The following is an 18,846-nucleotide window of genomic DNA, read 5'->3' on the forward strand; positions in this document are numbered from 1 at the left end:
AAGTCTATTTCAGTATAAAGGATCAAATCCCCAAGGGACGGCTGCTATCTGAAACAATTTTAGGACCACCCAAAACCTCAAACTCCTAAACTCAAACTACTTTGGGGTAACAGTTACCTATGAGGAAGAACAAGACCCAAACAGAGCTTTCAGAAGCTACTAGCACTATATGTTTTTGGAACGATGAATTTCATGTTCTCTAATAGCACACTTTTCTTCCTAAGGAGGTTATCTCCTAGAAACACTAAACATTTATAATAGCTGAGCTTGGCCTAAGAAAGATGGCCGTGAAATGGTGTCTCTTGGGATCACACCAGAATCCTAGTCTAGTGGAGGAGACACTGGTGGGGCGCCTGGGTGGCTCAGTGGGTTAAGCCTCTGCCTTCAGCTCAGGTCATGATCTCAGGGTCCTGGGATCAAGCCCCACATCAGGCTCTCTGCTCAGCAGGGAGCCTGCTTCCCCCCCCCCCCGCTTACTTGTGATCGCTAAAAAAAAAAAAAAAATAATTTCTTTAAAAAAAAAAAAAAAAAAAAAAAGGAGGAGACACTGGTAAGGCTGACAATATTCAGAACTCAGGAACTGAGACCAGGACTGGGGGAGAGGCTGGCTGCCACAAACCCAGAGGCCACATTGAAAATGGCCAAACAAACCATTACACGCTTACAGTATACTTCCAGGTCTACCTCAGTCCTAAGAAAGTCAAAGTGTAACCAAACCCTAAGTCAAAACATTAATGGACACCTATATTTATCACCTAATTCAGATTTTCCAAAAAAGTAGAAGTTGCAGAGGTGCTCCTGTAAGCTAGCAATGCCCCTGGCGCAGAGAAAACACTTGTTTGGAACCAATCTATTCCTGTCTGCCACACTACTCATTTAAGACTTTATGCTACTCAGATCCCCTGGGAAAGACCAGTTACAGACTTACCCCACCACAAAGAAAACACTTTTAAAATGAAAGGGAATAAAGGCACTTTGGAAATTTCAAGTTGGAAGGAGAGCTCTCAGCCAAGCTCTAGGACCTAGCTAGCCGATTATTTACAGGATCTTTGGGCAGGAATTGTTAATGAGCTTTTAATTTGGAGTGCTTAAGTTGCCAAAGTGCTCTGAGCTCCAGTGAAGCACCACAGAATCCATAAAGGAAACCTTATCAATCACTTCCCGGCAGCTCCCTTCCCCCACATCCCACCTCTCTAAGGAAAGGCAGCCAAGTGGGTTTCTAACCAAGATCACAGACATACACATTAGTGGAGTCACACTCCAAGTCCCTGTTTATAAATTGGCTTTTAAATGCTAGGGGATTCAGGTATAATATACTTAAGCTCCAGGAACGAACCCACTAAAACAAGGCATGCCATGTATGATAAAGTCAGAATAAAGCAGAATTTGATGAAGCCAATTTCTGGTAGAAACTCTACAATCAAAAATCATTCAGCCAATCACAACCTACTATAGTTCAAATAGTGTACAGTCTTTAGCCAATGGGATTCGTGGTTTTTTGCCCTTCAGCTCCAAGATTGATAAAATGTCTGAAAAAAGCTAATCCCATAGAGGTGGCCAGAGACCTAGAGCAGAGACAATGATGGGCATTATCCGTTTGCAAAATCCAGACCTAAGGGCAGAATCCAAACCCCCAGGAAGGAGCCACACGCACCATCTTCCAAGTCAACCAGGAAAAGTTACATTATGCAAGAATTCACAGTCAAGCCTCAATTCAAGTTCATACTTTTTTGTTTTAAGAGAACCACCTGTTGCTGGAACACTTGCAGGAAAAGCAAACAGAAAGCTAGCTAGGTTAGGCCCATTACTCACTCGTTCCACCATCACTGCTACTACCACTGCTACAGATTTACAAAGAGGTAAAGCGCTAACCTTGTGTATGTGGAGAGGGAGGAATGGGCTTATTCTATCTACTACCTCTTTGCTGAGTTTCTGTACCTCCTGTGGTCAAACCTCTCTTCCTCTTCCCTAGTAATCCCAAGTAAAAAGTCAGTACCCTTAATCACCCCACCCAGTCGGTCTGGCAAAGCCCTGCCCCGCTCCCTCTCGGCCAGAACGTTACTCAGTAGATCATGCATCCAGGGTGAGCACATGGGCTAGCACCCCAGATTGCACAAACTGCGCGCCGCGACCCTCACCCCGCATGCATTAAAGAGGGCCCAATCTGGGGGGCCTCTCCGCATCACCCACCCCAGGGTGTTGCCCCCAACTTGGGCCCATCCAAGTCCAGGGGAGAGTAAGGGGAGGGGCAGGGGGCCAGGAGACCAGCCCTCCTTCCCAGGGCCGCCCCCGCCCCCCGTCAGCGGCGGGAGAGGCTGTCGCCATGGCAACGCCCCCTCCTCGGGGCCAGCGCGGCAGGCTCCCTCCAGGTGCAGGCCCCGACGTCTCCCTCGGCCTCAGCAGGCGCTCAGGGCAGTTTACGGCGGCGGGCGCGGCCCGCGCCAACTGCGGCGCCGGCCAGGCAATGGCAAGGCCAGCTCCGCCCGCTCCCCACCGCCCGTTCCCGGCCGCCTCAAAAGCGGCAGCCAGCACCACGAGTCCACAACACACCGACTCACCTCCGCGCACTCTGACCCCGACCGACGCGACTGACGGGCGGGCGCGGTGGCCAACCGCTGAGCCCGCCGCTTGCTCCTTCGACCAATGGGCTTTAGGGGGGCGGGGCTTCTTCTCCCCAAATGCTCGCTCTACCGCCGACATGCGCGCTAAGGTGTATCAAGATGGTGACTCCCCGCGGCTGGCCTTATGGGACTTGTAGTTTTGGGGTGGTACGTACTCAGAAGAAAGTGAAGGGGGAGCTCCCCTTCCGAGCTGGGAAAGAAATATTTTAAATAACGAAAACTTTCTAAGGCCTAAAGCGACCCAGGTCCCCCACTTCCGTTTTCCCACCTCCCAATATACTCATGAGGTGAGTATAGGCTCATAAGATGACGTGTTGTATTTAGATAACTCCTCATGATCTGTTCATTCAACAAGTCATTATTACCATCCACTCTCAGAGGTGGGCCTGGAGAGAGCTGAGGGGAGGCAGATTTTAGGCTAAGAAGAAAATTCTTAGATTTCTGCTTCCTGCATAAGAGGGAACTGATTTGTTTGGGTCAGCTCCGGAGGGAACGTCAGAGTTGAAAGGATTCTGGCCTCAACTATAAGGAGCTACCACAGACAGTCTATTCTGTCATCTGGAGAGAAGTCTGGCTAAAGACAGAAATGTGTTTCTTCAACTGGTTTATGGCACGTTGGGAAGTCATGGGTAACAGGTTCTGAGGCGGGAAGCCCCCACCCTGGCCAAACCAGTGATGGTTTTGACAGCTTCCGAGTCAGCCAGGAACCATCTTCTGGTCCCAGCTTTGATCACCAAGCCCTCTGTCTTCCATTTGTGTGTTTTCACATAAGAAAATGATGTCATTTCTGGGTCTGCCGTTTCTGTGAGATCTGATGTTAACATAATGGTTCCTGCCTGAGCTGGGAATGCCTGGTAATACCCATATTAGGGAATGTCTTCCTTAATCCCATGTAATGGGCTAGGGGATTCTACTCTGCACCTACAGAATTTATTGCATTGTTTTATAATTGTCTATTTCCTTGTTGTCTCTCCCCCAGGCCTGTAAATTCATTTAAGGTAAGCATTATTTCTGTATTCTTCATGGTGTATGAGTAATACCCAGCACAGTTCTGAATATAAAGCAGGAATCTGGTAAATGGTTGTGGACAAATGAGGAAATAAACATCAGTAGGGACAGATGTCACTTAACCCAAGGTCAGTAAAGCACATCTTCCTCTCTGATTCTTGGGGCTGGAATTGGGTCTTCCTCCTCCCGTTAATGTCATCTAGACATTAATCCCAGTTGATTAGTCAGTCAACATATATTTATAGTGCCTCGGCTAGGTGTTGGCAACTGTTTTTGATGTAAGGATGCATTGGTGAATAAGGCACCCAAAACCTGGTCCTTGAGGAGCCTTTATATTGGGAAGGGGAAGGTAGAGGCAGAACAGACAATAAACAAATAAGTAAATAGATAAATTAAATTAGACAAATGAGAGGCTCTGAGATGGTCTCTCCTGACCCTGGCTTTCATGTGTCCTGAGTCTGGCCTGGGAATAGGGCACAACCAACCTTTTTGGCTCTAAGAATGAAGTCAATCTACACTGTATGGATTGGAGGCTTCCATTAAGGCCTAGCACCAGTATCCTCCATGGAGTCTTCCATGGTGCTCATAACTTGCCCAAAATGTGCTCTTTCCTCCTTGGTGCTCTAGAGCTCACCCCTACAGTTTCCAGGACCTCACCAGACTGTATTATATATAAGCTCTTTTTGGACAAAGACAAGGCCAAATGTATTCAAATAATAAACAGTTTAAGAGATCGATATATATTTGGTACCTTACACTGCTGCCTAACCCTAACACTGCTCGAGGTTCCCTCGAGCCTTTGGCTCTGATGTGTTTCCCTCTGTTTTCTGATTTTGTAGAAAACAGAGCTTGAGGTAAAGCTTATGTGGTAAAACTTCTTTAGGAAATATAATCCCAGGGCAGCAAGAGTTGAAAAGGTAAAGGGAAGTGAGGCAGAGACGAAAAGGAAGAAAATATAAGGTTGTATATAATAAAGTTGACCAGAGTTTCATAGAAAACACAGCTAGTCATTGAGGCCTTATAGAACCATCACTTAAATAAATAAAATCTTAAAAAAAAAAAAAAAAAAGAACCATCACTTATAAGGGGAAAAGGAGGTTGTATTACCCCCACCTCGCTGGTAGCCACAGAGGGTGCCAGATCCCACACCCTAAAGCACAGTAGTGCATCTGAGACTAGAAATGATGAGGGGAGTCATAGCCCCTGGTTTGGCCAAATTAGGCCCACTGCAGTCCCATCATGGTGGGCACAATGGAAGCTCTGTCGAAACCTAACCCCTCCCGAGGAGGCTAAGACAACCAGATGTGTCAGTAAATAATATGATGGTAATGGCAGCTGGGCTGTGCAAAAAACTGGTGGCCAAGGCCCAGGGTGGGGGTACAGATGGGGCAAGTGAATCTTTGGAGGCAGATGAACTGAGTCTGGTACACAGACACAGATATACCTTGGGCAGCCTCCTGGCTGATGGATTTTTTTTTTAAGATTTTATTTATTTATTTGACAGACAGAGATCGCAAGTAGGCAGAGAAACAGGCAGAGAGAGGGGGCAGGGGAAGCAGGTTCCCCGCTGAGCAGAGAGCCCAATGAGGGGCTCAATCCCAGGACCCTGACATCATGATCTGAACTGAAGCAGAGGCTTTAACCCGCTTAGCCACCCAGGCACCCTTGATAGATTTTTTTTTTTTTAAGATTTTATTTATTTATTTGACACACAGAGAGAAAGAGAGCGTGTGCACAAGCAGGGGGGGGCAGCAGGCAGAGGGAGAGGGAGAAGCAGTCCTCCTACTGAGTAAGGAGCCCAATGTGGGGCTTGATCCCAGGCCTCAGGGATCATGACCTGAACCGAAGGCAGACGCTTAACCAACTGAGACATCCAGGTGCCCCCTGGTTGATGGATTAAGTGACTGAGCTAAAGTGAACACAGAGCAGGAATTGAAGAGAGGGCCAAGTTGGTTCTGCTGCCCTGTGAAACCACAAGAGAAAATAGCAAGATGGCCAGCAAAGCTGGTACCTTAACCAGCACTGTAAGGGCAGAGAATCCAGGACCCAAGGACAATGCAAGCATGGCAGCCCCTAGACTTGGCACAGCTGAGAGAAACCAGATTGGGTCTGAAACTATTTTATCTGAGAACTGGAAATGCTTCTGCCATTCACAGTCCCTGTAAGATGCATAAGACAGCTTCGTGCAGTTAGTAGGAGTGTGAGCATAGAGACAGCCTGTTCAGGCTGGGGTCCTGACTCCATCTCTGACCTTAGGCAAGCCACATACCTCTCTGATGCTCCATTTCTTCATTTGTGGGGTGGCGATAATACTAGTATCTACTTATTAGAATTAAATACAAACATGCTCAGCATAGCATCCAGCATAAAGAGTTCAGTAAATATTGGCTGTTATTACTGTTATTCTCACCCCTCCTCCATGCCTCTGTCCAACTCCTCTTCCCGCCATGACCACAGCCACCCCCCCTTCTCACGCCCCCATGCCCTGCCCCCCACAGTCTCTGCTGCAAGAGCAGTGGGAGCCAGACCTGGCCATGCCTTCTCTGCCCTGCTTTCCCCAGGGCTGTTCCCCATGAGCCTGAGCCATTCATCTCCCTGGTGACCTGAATCTGAACTAAGAGATGGATGTGGGGTGGCTGAGGCCAGGGTGGTAATGTGCTCCCTTATCTCCGTGCCCCTCACTGGGGCCTAGTTAATTTTCCCTTTGATTTTAATATAGATTTATTGAAAGTTTCAGTTATCAAAACAAACTGCAGCAGCAAATTGGTGTTCTTTGCAGGCCTACAAGTGCCTATAAAGCTGCCATGCTCGGGGACGAATGGCGCTCTCCGGGAGGTCAGTCATGGCAACAGGAAGTCCCTGGGGACACACACACTGCAGTTTAATATTTTTCTTATTAGCCTTTTTCTTCTTGGCCATCTAAGCCTCCCCTTTAAATCGGAAATCAAATGGAGCCACCTGCCCAGGGAGGCTCTCTTCCCCAAGCTGTTCCACTCTGCCTTCTCTGTCCTAGCCTCCCCACCTCTTGTCCCGACTTCTCCCTGCCTTGTCCACTGTTCCAGAGAACGTGCTGATTCACATGGCCCAGAGGTGTGGCTCAAAGCCCCACCCCAACTATGAAGCTTGGCTTGGGCTATCCAGTCACTCTAGTCAGAGGAAAAGCATCCCTAGAAAAGACTGGGGCCCCAGACCTCTTGGAATCTGGGGCTCAGAGGGGAGGGAAAAGACACGTTTTTAAAGCAAAAGAGTTGTTTTCAAAAGGACAGACAATCCTGTCAGGATCTATTGAATTCAACAGAAGCAAAAAAGAAACTGGGCAAGTTTTCCTTCCAGCTCCCAAATTGTCTGATTTCATTCCCATTTCCCCACGGCCACTAGCCACTCCCAATATGGCCTCTCTTCTCAATCCCAACTTGATTTTTGAGAGCTCTCCTCCCCATTCTCTAGTCCCAATCTGCCACTCTAAGAACCAGCCTGGTTTGTTGCCTCCAGTGGCTCCCATAACTAGAACCACACACTGCCACTTCTAGATGCTGGAATCAGTCCTGTCCTTGGAAAGCCTCCCTGACCTGGTGACCCTGAGGCCACCATCATCTCTTCTTCTGGACCTGAGCTACTGCTGGGTCACCTGTACATGTCCCATCCCAATTCCCAATATCCTCCTCTTGCTCTTACAACTTCCCTGCCAGCAGCATGGGCTCCCACCCTTCCTCAGAACTTGGGCTCTGACTAAGCCAAAGACTATTGCCATGTGGCTAAAGTGGTGGCAGGTGCTAAGGTTTGAATCCAGACAATCCAGGAATTGAATCCTGGCTCTGATACTTAATGACTCTGTGACTTGGGGAACCTCTTTGTGGTGTCATTGTACTTCGTGCTTCTGTCTGCCCTTGTCTGCCCCTGTATCTCTCATCCGCAATATTCGGTGGTCTTCAAAGAAGAGGACTGTGTTTTAATCATCTTTATATTCTAAGTGTGTATATTTGATGAATAAGCAAAGTCATCTTACCTTGGCCTGTTTCCTCCACTCAGAAATGGAGATAATATCTGTGTAACCAATAAAGCGAAGAAAGCACCATAACGTATATGCTCAGTGAGTCAAATATCCTTCATCAGGTTTCTCTTCAGGTTGGCCATCAGCCTCCCACTTCTGCCTTTTGCCTGTTCCCATCTCCGCTTCAAGTTCAGCTCTCTTCTGTTTGCCTGTTAGAGCTTCTCATCACTGATCAAATGCCAGCATTCAACATGGACCCTTTGGAGTGGTACTGATGTCTCCTCTCCTCCAGGCCAGACTCCCTCAGTTTTTCCAAACCCACTCACAAAGTGTTGCCTCCTGGTGGTTCTGTTTCTATTCCCTAGCTGGCCTCATAGTTTGTCTGTTGCAAGGCTTTTCCAGCTGGCAGTACCAATGAGTTTATGTTCACATTCTTATACCAGTCTTGCTAATGCTAGCCCCACCTGCTCCTATAGAAATACCAGTCCCTGGCAATGTTTCTTTAAAAAGCCCCAGTTGTGCCCATGGCTCCATCCAAGCTACTGTGCTCCACTGGCTTCTGTTGCTAAGTGCACCATAGATGCTGGCCTTGAATACCTCTGCCTGATGTGCTCAATTCTCATACCGTGACAGTGTGAGCACAGCAGTCTTTCACAAAGTAAGAAGAATCCCTCCGTATTACATTCAGCTAGGAGAACATGAAGCCCAGCTCAGGGTGTTTGAGCTCTTAAGTGTTTCACAGACAGTTCTTTCCACTTACTCAACTTACTCTTTCCTCTCATTCTGCAAACCCACTACCATGAGAGTAGCCATGATTGGGCAAGTTTATGTGAGAACCATCATACTGAACCAGAGCCGTGGTCCTCTTCACCCATTAGCCTTACTGTGGAAACTGGCTCGTCTGCCAGCCTCCTCCCTTCTCTATCATTAGGCCTCTGTCTCTCTCAAGCTCTGCTGGCTCTTCTGGCAATCTGGGATCCATTGGGTTGTCTACACACCCCCACCGTAATCATGCTGGTATATACCTGGTCCAGCATGGTTCAGGCTTGGTTCAAATATATTTGTTTGGCTTTGTAGCTCCATGTAAAACAGTAGATTCAAATAGAGTCAGGGGATATTGCCTAATTCCCCATAGTGGATGTAGCCCAGTATCAGTTTCAACCCACTAGGACCCCCATTATACAGCATATTCTCCCCAGGATTCAATGAATAAACTTGTACTTACTTTCCCTTTCCTTGGCTTTCCCAGACAAATACAGCCTCGTCTTTCCAGTGGACCCCTTGTGATTTCATAGTTCCTCCTTCCTGATCTCGACTCGGCCTTCAAGTGCTTTACACTCAGGCTTCAACCTACACTTCCAGTCTTATTTCCTAGTAGTTCTATTTTTTTTTTAAGATTTTATTTATTTATTTGACAGACAGAGATCTACAAGTAGGCAGAGAGGCAGGGAGAGAGAGAGGTGGAAGCAGGCTCCCCGCTGAGCAGAGAGCCCGATGCAGGGCTTGATCCCAGGACCCTGGGATCACAACCCAAGCTGAAGGCAGAGGCTTTAACCCACTGAGCCACCCAGGCGCCCCTCCTAGTAGTTCTTTACCTCTCCTTCTCTTCCAGGCCAAAAGAACTAATTATTATTCAACAAGGTGCTTTGCACTTCTCTGCCTCCAAGACTTTTTTTGCTGGTGGTAGCCTCTCAACTAAGAGTGCCTTCCCTGTTTCCGTCTCTACCATTGAACTCCCTGAGAAATGTGCCCTGCTCCAGGAAGCATTTCCTGATCCCCAAATGATTGTTCCTTTCCCTCCTCTGAGCCCCCAAGCCCCATCTGTGTGTCCTGCCCAGTGTGGCACTCACTAACGAACAGGGCAAGGGTTTGCTCAGAATTTTTTCTTTTTTAAAGTAGACTCCGTGTCTAACGTGGGGCTTGAACTCATAACCCTGAGATGGAGAGTCACATGCTCTACCAACTGAGCCAGCCAGGCACCGCTCAGCATTCTTATACTGTAGGCACTGCCTGACCACACCTCCCAGGACCCCAGAATGCTGTAGGGCTTTTAGGAGGCATCTGAAGCCTTCAGGGGATCTCCTCCAGCAGCCACAGCTGATCTAAGAGCTTGAGCTCATCCTTCTCAGAGTGTGTACTTTTTCAAGATTCAACAACATTCTTTGAATTCCTGCTTTGTGCTAGGCTCCTTGAAAGCACAGGACAAGATCATGAACAATAGACACAGTTCTGCCCTCTTAGAGCTTACACTGAAATGAGGGAGTCACTGATAAAGAAGTGTGTCACTCAGAGTGATAACTGTGATCAGAGAGACAGACCAATTGCAGTGAAAGTTCGAAGAGGAGGCACCGATCACAGCTGGAAAGGTTTAGCATTGAAGTCAGGTGTTTTTTGAGTAGGAATTTCCCAGGCCAAGGGGAAGGGCAGGGAGAAAAGGGTGAAGAGGAGAGGCCCGTCCAGGCAAAGAGAGTAAGTTGAGCAAAGCCATGAGGCAAAGAAATGACTCCCATGTGGATGGGAAGAAACTCAGTGCTATTGGAGCAGAAAGTGTAACAGAGCTTGTGGTGAAAGGGAAGTTTGAAGGAAGCAAAAGCTAGACCATGCCTAGTCTTCTTGATGGGTTTGGACTTGAGTTTGAGAGCAATGGAGAGCCAAAGGGTTTAAAGCAGAGCAGTGACTCGGTGTGTTCTGTATTAGATCATTGCTTCTCAAACCTAAGCGTGCATTCCAGTCACCTGGGAATCTTGTTAAAATGCAAACTGTGATAATGGGGTCTGGGAAAGGCCTCAGATTCTGCATTTCTAACAAATTCCTCAGTGATGCTGATGCTGTTGGCCCTCAGGCCACACACAGAGTAGCAGTCCCTCTGGCCCACCTTCCCACCTTCCCCAAACACTCATCTGCTTACATCTGCAAGCACAGAGCATTTTCCTTTCCACGGAAAATGGTCCAAGTCTGCTATGGCTCTTCGCTTTTAAGTAGCCGCTATCTTTTAGAAGCTGTTTATTGAATATTTATTTGCTCCATGCCTGCCCAGTTTAGGACTAGGTGAGGGGGTTGCAGGGGGTGGGGGGAGGAGACTGGGGAAAAATAAAAAGCAAGACATTTTCCTGCCCAAAAGTGTTCGGCATCATCTTGAAGGGGCAGCTTTCCCTGAGCTGCCCTCTGCCAGACCTGTCATAAACATGGTAAATGAGGCCTGTCTCAGTGGTTCTCCCTGGGGCTCCCACCGCCTCTGTAGCCCCATCCATAGATGAGCCTGTTTATCCCTAACGGTTGTCTCTGACCTCTAAATCAATTCCCTGTCTGATACAAAAACCCCAATCCTCCCGGCCCGCCTCCCAATCCCAGGCTATGACAGTTTTTAAGACTAGAGGCAGTATATGATGACAGCGGTTCCCAGCCCAGGCTCTGAAGTCAGACTCTCTGGATTCATAGCCCAACCCTCCTACTTATTAGCTGGGTGACCTTGGGCAAGTGGCTTAACGTCTCTAAGCTTCAGTCTTCTCATCCGTAAATTGGGGATAATAATTCTTTCTGTATCACGAGGCTGTTGTGAGAGTCGGTATGACAATGCATTATAAAACACAGCCCCTGAAACAGGCAGAGAACATCCAATCACTGTTAGCCACCGTTTTTGTAAATATGAAAACCTGTGTGTCTAGAAGCTTATTAAAGCCTTCTTGGAAGTCTATATAAACAAAATTCTGTCTCGGTCGTCCCTTATCCACCTGTGATGGTTTTTTCCTGCTGGCATCAGCCCCTCCTTAATGCTGGGAAGGCAGAGGCAGCCTTGGAGGTCAGTGCAGAGAAGCGCTGCTGGAGAAGGCAGCCTTTGGGGAGCATTTTTGGGACAGGAGGTTTCAGCCTGAGGCTCTGCGTCGGAGGGGGATACTTTGTGGATCCCCTCCTACCCCAATCCCATCCCACACAGTGTCCCCTCTGTACAGGGTCACCCAGGCTATCCCTCCTTCTGGCTGCAGGGAAAGAGGCAGCTTCAATCATTCATCTTAATGTCTCTATTAAGCAGGGTTATGACCAGGACGAGACAAGAAACAAGGTCTTTTAGTGTAAAAACATGGCTCCCAGGGCTTGGCCTCAGGGGACTCCTTCCCTGCGCTGCTCTCCCAGCTACGACTGCGGTGGTACCGGAGGGCTAGTTGAGGCCCCGGATCAGACAGGAAGTTTCAGTCCTGAGTTCTTTCTCTCCCTTTCCTTCCCTGGATCCTGCTATGTGCCCAGAGCTTTCTTTTCCAAAGAAAAGAGCAATGACTTGGCAGTTAGTTGCAGCCACGGGGTCCTCGAGTCCTGCACCCTGACTTGGGATCACCATCCTCATCACTATCTCACCTCTCGCTGGCATTGTGGAAGCAGCTACAGCCTTAGCCACTGAGCCCTGGGCATGTGAGGGCCTCACCCCGAGTCTGGGCTCAGAGCCTAGGGGATTACGGAATATTCCTGATTATGAAAAGATCTTAACAAGACCATACCAGAAGTCCCCATCTCTCATATTCAAGAAGGCTTAGGAGCCATTGGCGGAGTCAGCATATGTTTAGACCTGGGGCCTGGGTTCTAAGGTGGTAGCTGTCTGCCCGAGGAGCCCTGTGCTTACTGATTCTCACCTACACCCGTGCATGGGCAGAGGTTGGCAGGCGACAGCTGGACCAACCCCCTCACCTGGGGAGAAGGGCTGAGGCTCCCGGAGAACTGGAATCAAAAGGCCTCCAAAAGAGCAAAGGCACAGACCCGGCCTTCAGAGGCATAGAAAGAGTCCCCAGATGGCTGCTCCCACGTGTTAGTAATGTCCCCATTAGAACGCGAGTCCTTTAGCTAACTGGAGTGGAGATTAAGAAAGTGGAACCCAGAGAGGTCAGGGCCTGAAGAAGGAGACTGCTCACCCGATACTGCTTGCTGCCCACACTCCTGCTAATGCTCGGGCCACTGCCTTCTATTTTCCACTGTTCTGCTGCCTTCTCCCTGATCCCGGGATTTCCCTCTGGATCACCACTTACCCTAAACATGACCTTTCTCTGTGGGCTTCCCAGAGGTGGGCTGGCAAAGAGGAAAAGCCGTAGCCGTGGGGCGAGGTAAAACTGGGTTCACATCCTGGCGCTACCCTTCTGAGCAAAGTGACCCTGACAGAGTCAGTGTCGCTCCCAGAGCTCTAGTTTGTTCTTTCATTCTTAAGATCTTGAGGAGTCAACGAGACAGCATGCATGCATTTGCTTGGCTTAGAGTAGAACCTGAAACACTGTGGAAAGGGAGAAGGGGTGGAGGAGAGAACTGGGAGTTTCAGGCCTCTCCATGTGTAGGAGGGAAGGCTCTGTGCCTAAATGCAGGGGGTGTGGGTCTTGAGCAAGGAGGGTTGCAGGAGCAGGGGGGCTGTGGAGGGAATGCCAGAGCAGCTGAGGGCAGCACAAAGTCAGAGTGAGTTAGCACTGGTCCCAGGGGCTGCATGAGCCAGGCAGGCTTTTACAGAGATATCCAGGGAACAAGAAATACCAGCAAGGAAGTTGCTCCATTAATAAATAAGAAGGCGGGAAATTAATGATGGTCTGAAAATGGCTGAGCTACTGAACTCGTTCCTTAAATCTGTCTTTAACAAGAAAAATAAAGAAAAGAGATTTGGCCAATTAGGAGGTAATGAAGACATCGTAGAAATAGCACCTGACAAAAGCACACGTGGGGGTGGGGGGCGGGGTTGCTGAGTGAACATCCAATGGCTTTGACCCCTTCAGAAGAAGAATGCTGAAGGAGAGGAGGACAGGAGATCATGGCAGGGCCTGGGAAGGGGTAGGGAGGGAACTGGGATGGGGGTGGGGGCTGAGGGCAAGACACTGTCCCCTGAAGGTGAGAATGGTGGTTGGAGGGGACACAATGAGGGCAGATGGAGGTGACAGGAAGGGGCCCAGAGAGATCTCTAAAAGCAGAGAAAACCAGAAGGACCCTGATTAGAACTACAAAACGGCTAGATCCCTGACAAGTCTGGGGTGGTCCCTTTTAGGGAGTCTATGCCTATAAATGGGAGAAGGGAACAGGAGAAGAGTCATGGGAGGGAAGGAGAGAGAAGTCAGGAAGAGAGACCTGGGGCCTGAGGGAGAGAGGGAAAGGTAACTGTACAGAGAAAGGAAAATTAAAGATGGTATTTAGGCAAGGCTTAGAGAAGCGGCCAGGGGGAGAGTGGGAGGAAAAGGGCTGTTTTGCTAAATGGAGAAAAACCACACTGCTGGACAGCCACGGAGGCACAGGTGATCCATCCGGTGAGCAGAATGGCAGCCTCAGTGACAGGTGGTGATAGGATAGAGGGGTCACAGGTTGAGCATAAGCAGAGGAACCTCAAGAAATAAGGGGGGGCTAGAAAGATGAGGGTGAGAAAGGAGTCCCAGGGGGAAGCTTTGCCACTGAAGGGGGGCTCTCTGGGGAAGTGTCTGGGTGCTGCTCTGCACACCCTGCCGCTGGGTCACTGCTACAGCAGTCCTCCTCCCACCCATGCTCTATGAGGATGTAAGGAGAGGGTGGGGGGCCTGTGAGACAGGCAGCATCACAGAGAAGGACATTGAAAGGAGGGCTTTTGGGAAGATCTAGGCAGGGAAGGAGTGGAACGTCTTGTGGAAGAAAGGAAGGAATGAGAAGGCAGGTCCATCCATTTAAGCCCCCCACCCCCAGCCCCTCCCTACACAGAAATAAAGGCTGGCCTATAGCTAGGAAGGGAGCCCTCTGCTCCGTTAGCCCTCCCATCCTTTTCCAGGCCAGGGCCTCCATCTCCTGCAGCCCCTGGGTGTTGCCTTTGGGCTAACCCCAGTTGCCCAGGGAAGCCAAGGCCCACAGCCCCCCAGGGACAAGAGCAGTCTGGCCTAGGAAGCTCATCAGCTCCAGGGTCTGTCCTGAATCTACATCCAGAATGCAACCCCAAGTGGCTGGGCTGTAACACTACTGACACTGTCTGCACGGGGGTTGGGGTGGGGGTGGGGTAAGAGCAGTGAAACCGCAGGAGAAAGGGAGGGTGGCCAGTGATGAATAGGGGCGGCCAGAGCCTCGTTAGAGGGGGCTGTGGAGAGGCTGGCCGCTGCAGGGATGAGCCCTGGGCCTGATTTATCATCTTCAGAGCTGATCCGAGCGAGAGGGGTTAAGTAGCAAGTTAATGAAATCCGCAGATGCTGCTAAATGGGGAGAGCGGGGAGCACCAGGCTAGAGGGGGTGCCAGGAGGCAGGCTGGCTGGCCACTGAAGAAGGGGAGTCATCTGGAGGGGAGAGAGGACAGACATATTCCTGCTCAGGGGGGGATCCTGTCATAGTCCCTGAAATCTGGTTTGGGCCAGCCAGAGAGAAAGAGGTTAGAGAGACAGCAGGGATTCAGAGAGAACACAGGTCCCGTCCCAGGGGTGTCCCCAGTCAAGCTTCACAGACCCCTGCCCCAGTCCCAGTGGGCTTCAGCAAACACTGGGCGGCCCCTGAGCCCCAGAGACCAGGAGGTGAATGGAAACGGGCCCCTGCCTCTCTTTCCCTGAGGCTGAGTGGTGGAACAAGTAACTACAGTTCGCTGTGATAAGTGCTGTTGAGCAACACAAAAGGAGGGAGCAATTAATTCTGACAGGGGAGGGCAGGGAGGTCAGGATGACATTAAAGCGAGGCTTGAAAAATAAGGATTTTGCCAGGCAGAAAAAGGAAAAGAGGGACTCTGGGCAGAAGGAACAGCATGAGCCAAGGCCAGGAAAAGCACAAAGGAAGCCAAGGGAAAGGGAGCTGACCTGGCAGAGACGACTGTTCACGGAAGGGAAGGGGTAAGCGGAACCCAGCCAAAAGCCCTGTGTACCCCACCACGGGGCTCAGCTGAGGACACTGGGTGTTGGGTGAGGCCGGTGGGCCCAGGCGCTCTGGTGGTCCTGTAGTGGTCTGACTGTGCAGGACAGGCCCAGGAGCAGCATAGTCCTGGCCAGAAGAGCCCCTTCTACATGCTGACCTCATGTTCCACTTCTAACAGTAGGCCTGGACCTCCCCAAAGGGTTGACACAGAAGTTAAATGATGTCATCCATAGAGCTTTGGGCACAAGGCTTGGCACACAGTACACGCTTACTAAATGTAAATTATGATTATTTTGGTAGTTAATATTTCCAGGCTGAATGAAAAAGAAACAAAAAACAGAACCTGAGCCAGGGTAAGATTGGGGCTCCAGAATGCATGCAGGGAGCAAGCAGACAGGTGGTTACTTAACAGGTAGAAACCTGGACCCATGGGATGGAAAGTAATCAATTACTCTAATGATGCGGTGGGGCAGGGTGCTGCTGAGACATCAGGACTGATAGCCCCAAGAAAGGGAAGATGATCCATAGGCTATAACTAAAGGAACTCTGAAGACCATCAACACTTCTGACCAGACCCATCAGGGGCAGCTCTTAAAGCAGAGGAAAGCAGTTTCCATCTTTGGGCCAAATAGCCAAGTCACCTTATTCCTCCTGCAGCTCTCAGAGCTATCTGGGCCAATGAGTACAGCCTTCCGTGTAGAGGTCCTCCCTTTTGTACTCTTGTCCTGAGCAGCCACCCTCTCCATGTAGGAGAACCTTCCCTAAGGGTATAGTAGCAAGTGGCAAGACATCTCCTTCACTCCTTATAATTCTGTAGTAACTAGGTATTCATTGAATGTTTGTTGGATGAAGGAATGGATGAACCAGTAAAAATCCTGAAGCTCTTCAGCATAGGAGAGTACAGCCAGAGCTAGAAAAATCTTCCCTGGCCACCATTCATACACACACACGCACACAAGAACGCACACGCACATGCACACACACACCCTCTTTCTTCATTCTATCTCAAGGCAGCTGGCCTGAAGAGAATGGCTGATACTGTGGCTATTTAAAGATTAGGCCTTGGAGTCAGACTGTCTTGGGATTCAGACTTTGCTCCACTACTTACCAGTTCTGTGCTCCTTAACCCCTGCCAAGTCCTAGTTTCCTCGGTAAAATGGGAATAATAACAATGTGAATAATAGAATTGTGCCCACCTCGTATGTTGTATGGATTAAATTCATAATTCATAACAGTTCATATGAAGGACTTACTACAGTGCCTGGCTCACAGAAAGACTTACACAGAAAGAATTACTATTAAAACAGTAGAGAAAATTAAAACAGTAGTAGAGAAAATATCTTGATTCTCCCTTCACCTCCACTTTGTGTCCCTTCAAACTTTCCCTGTGGGCCCATACTCCCCCTGCTGCCGCATGTTTTCTCAGGCAGGTCCTAAAACTTCATCCTTTCACCCAAACTGAGTTCTGAGATCCACCGAGTCATGGGGTTAGGCAGGCCCAGTAAGAATCCATCCTAAGATGGAAGAACTCCATGTGAGGTCGAGCATGAGCAAAAATGGAGTGCACAAGCAAGCTACAGTGTATTATCCCATGTCATCTACCACTGGTGTGCCAGTGCCTCTCCTCTGCTCACACCTAGCTTGTATGGAAAGATTCCTTATAATGAGGAAATAGGAGAGAAAAGCCCTACCTTAATTTATGGATGGCTTGATGCAATGTGTGAGTACAAGCAGAAATGGACAGTGGCTACCCTGAAACAGTGGTGAGGGAAAATCCTCTCAATGAGCAAAGTCCCCTGGTCACCCACTTTATGTGGAAAGAAAGGAGATTCAAGGATAGAATATTTATGGATTCAAGGGCCGTGGGTAATGACTATGGCGGCTGGAAGATCACAGACAAGGAGGTCTGGGGTAGTAGACCGTGAACGGACATAAGAGAATGAACACAAAGTGGGAAGATCTTTGTATGACATGTTAGGGCCCACCAGTGAAAATCCACCATTGGAAAGGGAACTAAACCATCAAGTCAATAAAATGACTCAGCCTGTTGACATCAACCAGCTTCTGTCATTGGCTACCCCAGCGCCAGTACAATGAATGCATGGATGGAGTAACAATAATGGCAGGGGTGGATGGAAGTTACACACAGGCCTTATAGCATGGGTTTCCATTTACCAAGGCTGATCTAGCCACTGCCACTGTGCAATGTTCAGCCTAGAAGTAACAGAGACCAATGCTAAGTCCCCAGGATGGCACCATACTTTGAGGAGATCAATAAGCCCATTGGTGGCAAGTTGATTATTTTGGGCCCTTTCCATTTTGGAAGAAGTATAAATTCACTTTGACAGGAATAGCTACATATTCTGGATATGAGTTTGCCTTTCCTGCTTCTAGAGCTTTAGCCAGCACCATCAAATGAAGGCTTACAGAATATCTGAACCATCAGCATACAATCTCATATCCTATCTACCATGTCATACCAAGAGACCTACTTTACAGGAATGGAGGTGCAAGAGTGAGCCCATAACAAGGGGTCCATTGGTTTTATCACATGCTATGGCATCCAGAAGCTGCTAACCTAACTGAACAATGAAATGGCTCTTTGAAGGCACAGCTGAAACACCAGCTAGGACATGATACTCTTTGAGAACGGGGCACCATGTTTTTGGATACTGGCCCTCAACTAGGGATGATTTTGCCCCCTAGGGGGCATTGGGTAATATCTGGAGATGTTTTTCATTTTTGCAACTAGAGGAAGGGAGAAGGAGAGGTAGTGCTACTGGCATTTAGTAGATAGAAGCTAGGGACGTGCATTCTACAATGCACAGGACAACCTCTCTCTCTCCCCCACACACCCAAATAAAGGATTATCCATCCCAAAATGTCAATAGTGCCAAGATTAAGAAACTCTGTTCTAAGACATGATGTACATTTTTTAGGAGGGCAAGTGGGGGGAGCAAATCTTAAGCAGACTCCACGCCCAGCATGATTCCTAATGTGGGGCTCCATCTCACAACCCTGAGATCATGACCCGAGCTAAAATCAAGAGTCAGGCGCTTAACTGACTGAGCCACCCAGGTGCCCCTTAGGACACAGTATACATTTAAAATCAAAGATCTTTATGTGGAGATGTGTCCCCAGTGGGGTCCAGAAACCAAAGCCTCATTTACAATTACTCCCAGGATCTATGTGTGAAATATACCATGCTGGGCTTTGCAAATTTAGAAGAGCTAATACCCAAAGGGGAACACTTCTGTTAGAAGACACAGCAAGAGGCCCATTAAACTGTATACTATAACTGCTGCCTGGGTTCTTCAGGTTCGCCATGCCATGGACAACAGGCAAGAAGAAAAGTCACTCTATCTTGGCAGAGGTAATTGGCTCAGATCATCAGGAGACAGCAGGGCTGCAATTACACAATGG

General features: G+C 48.9%; 1 protein-coding gene across 9 annotated transcripts in view; it reads right to left on the bottom strand.

Annotated features, from left to right (window-relative positions):
* ERI3 (ERI1 exoribonuclease family member 3) overlaps positions 1-2,625 on the bottom strand; it is a 125,173-nt gene extending 122,548 nt beyond the window's left edge. Inside the window, exon 1 of one of the 9 annotated variants that reach the window (XM_032877578.1) lies at positions 2,559-2,625. Coding sequence is in view for 3 of the 9 variants with exons in the window: in XM_032877582.1 (XP_032733473.1) it covers positions 2,191-2,325 (135 nt within the window). In the remaining 6 variants the exon portion in view is untranslated. The other 8 variants (XM_032877580.1, XM_032877586.1, XM_032877581.1 and 5 more) reach the window with 8 other exon arrangements.
* Between the last annotated feature and the right edge of the window lie 16,221 nt (positions 2,626-18,846).

Source organism: Lontra canadensis, unplaced genomic scaffold (assembly GCF_010015895.1).
Source record: "Lontra canadensis isolate GAN:19392208 unplaced genomic scaffold, GSC_riverotter_1.0 scaffold60, whole genome shotgun sequence".
Lineage (NCBI taxonomy): Eukaryota > Metazoa > Chordata > Mammalia > Carnivora > Mustelidae > Lontra > Lontra canadensis.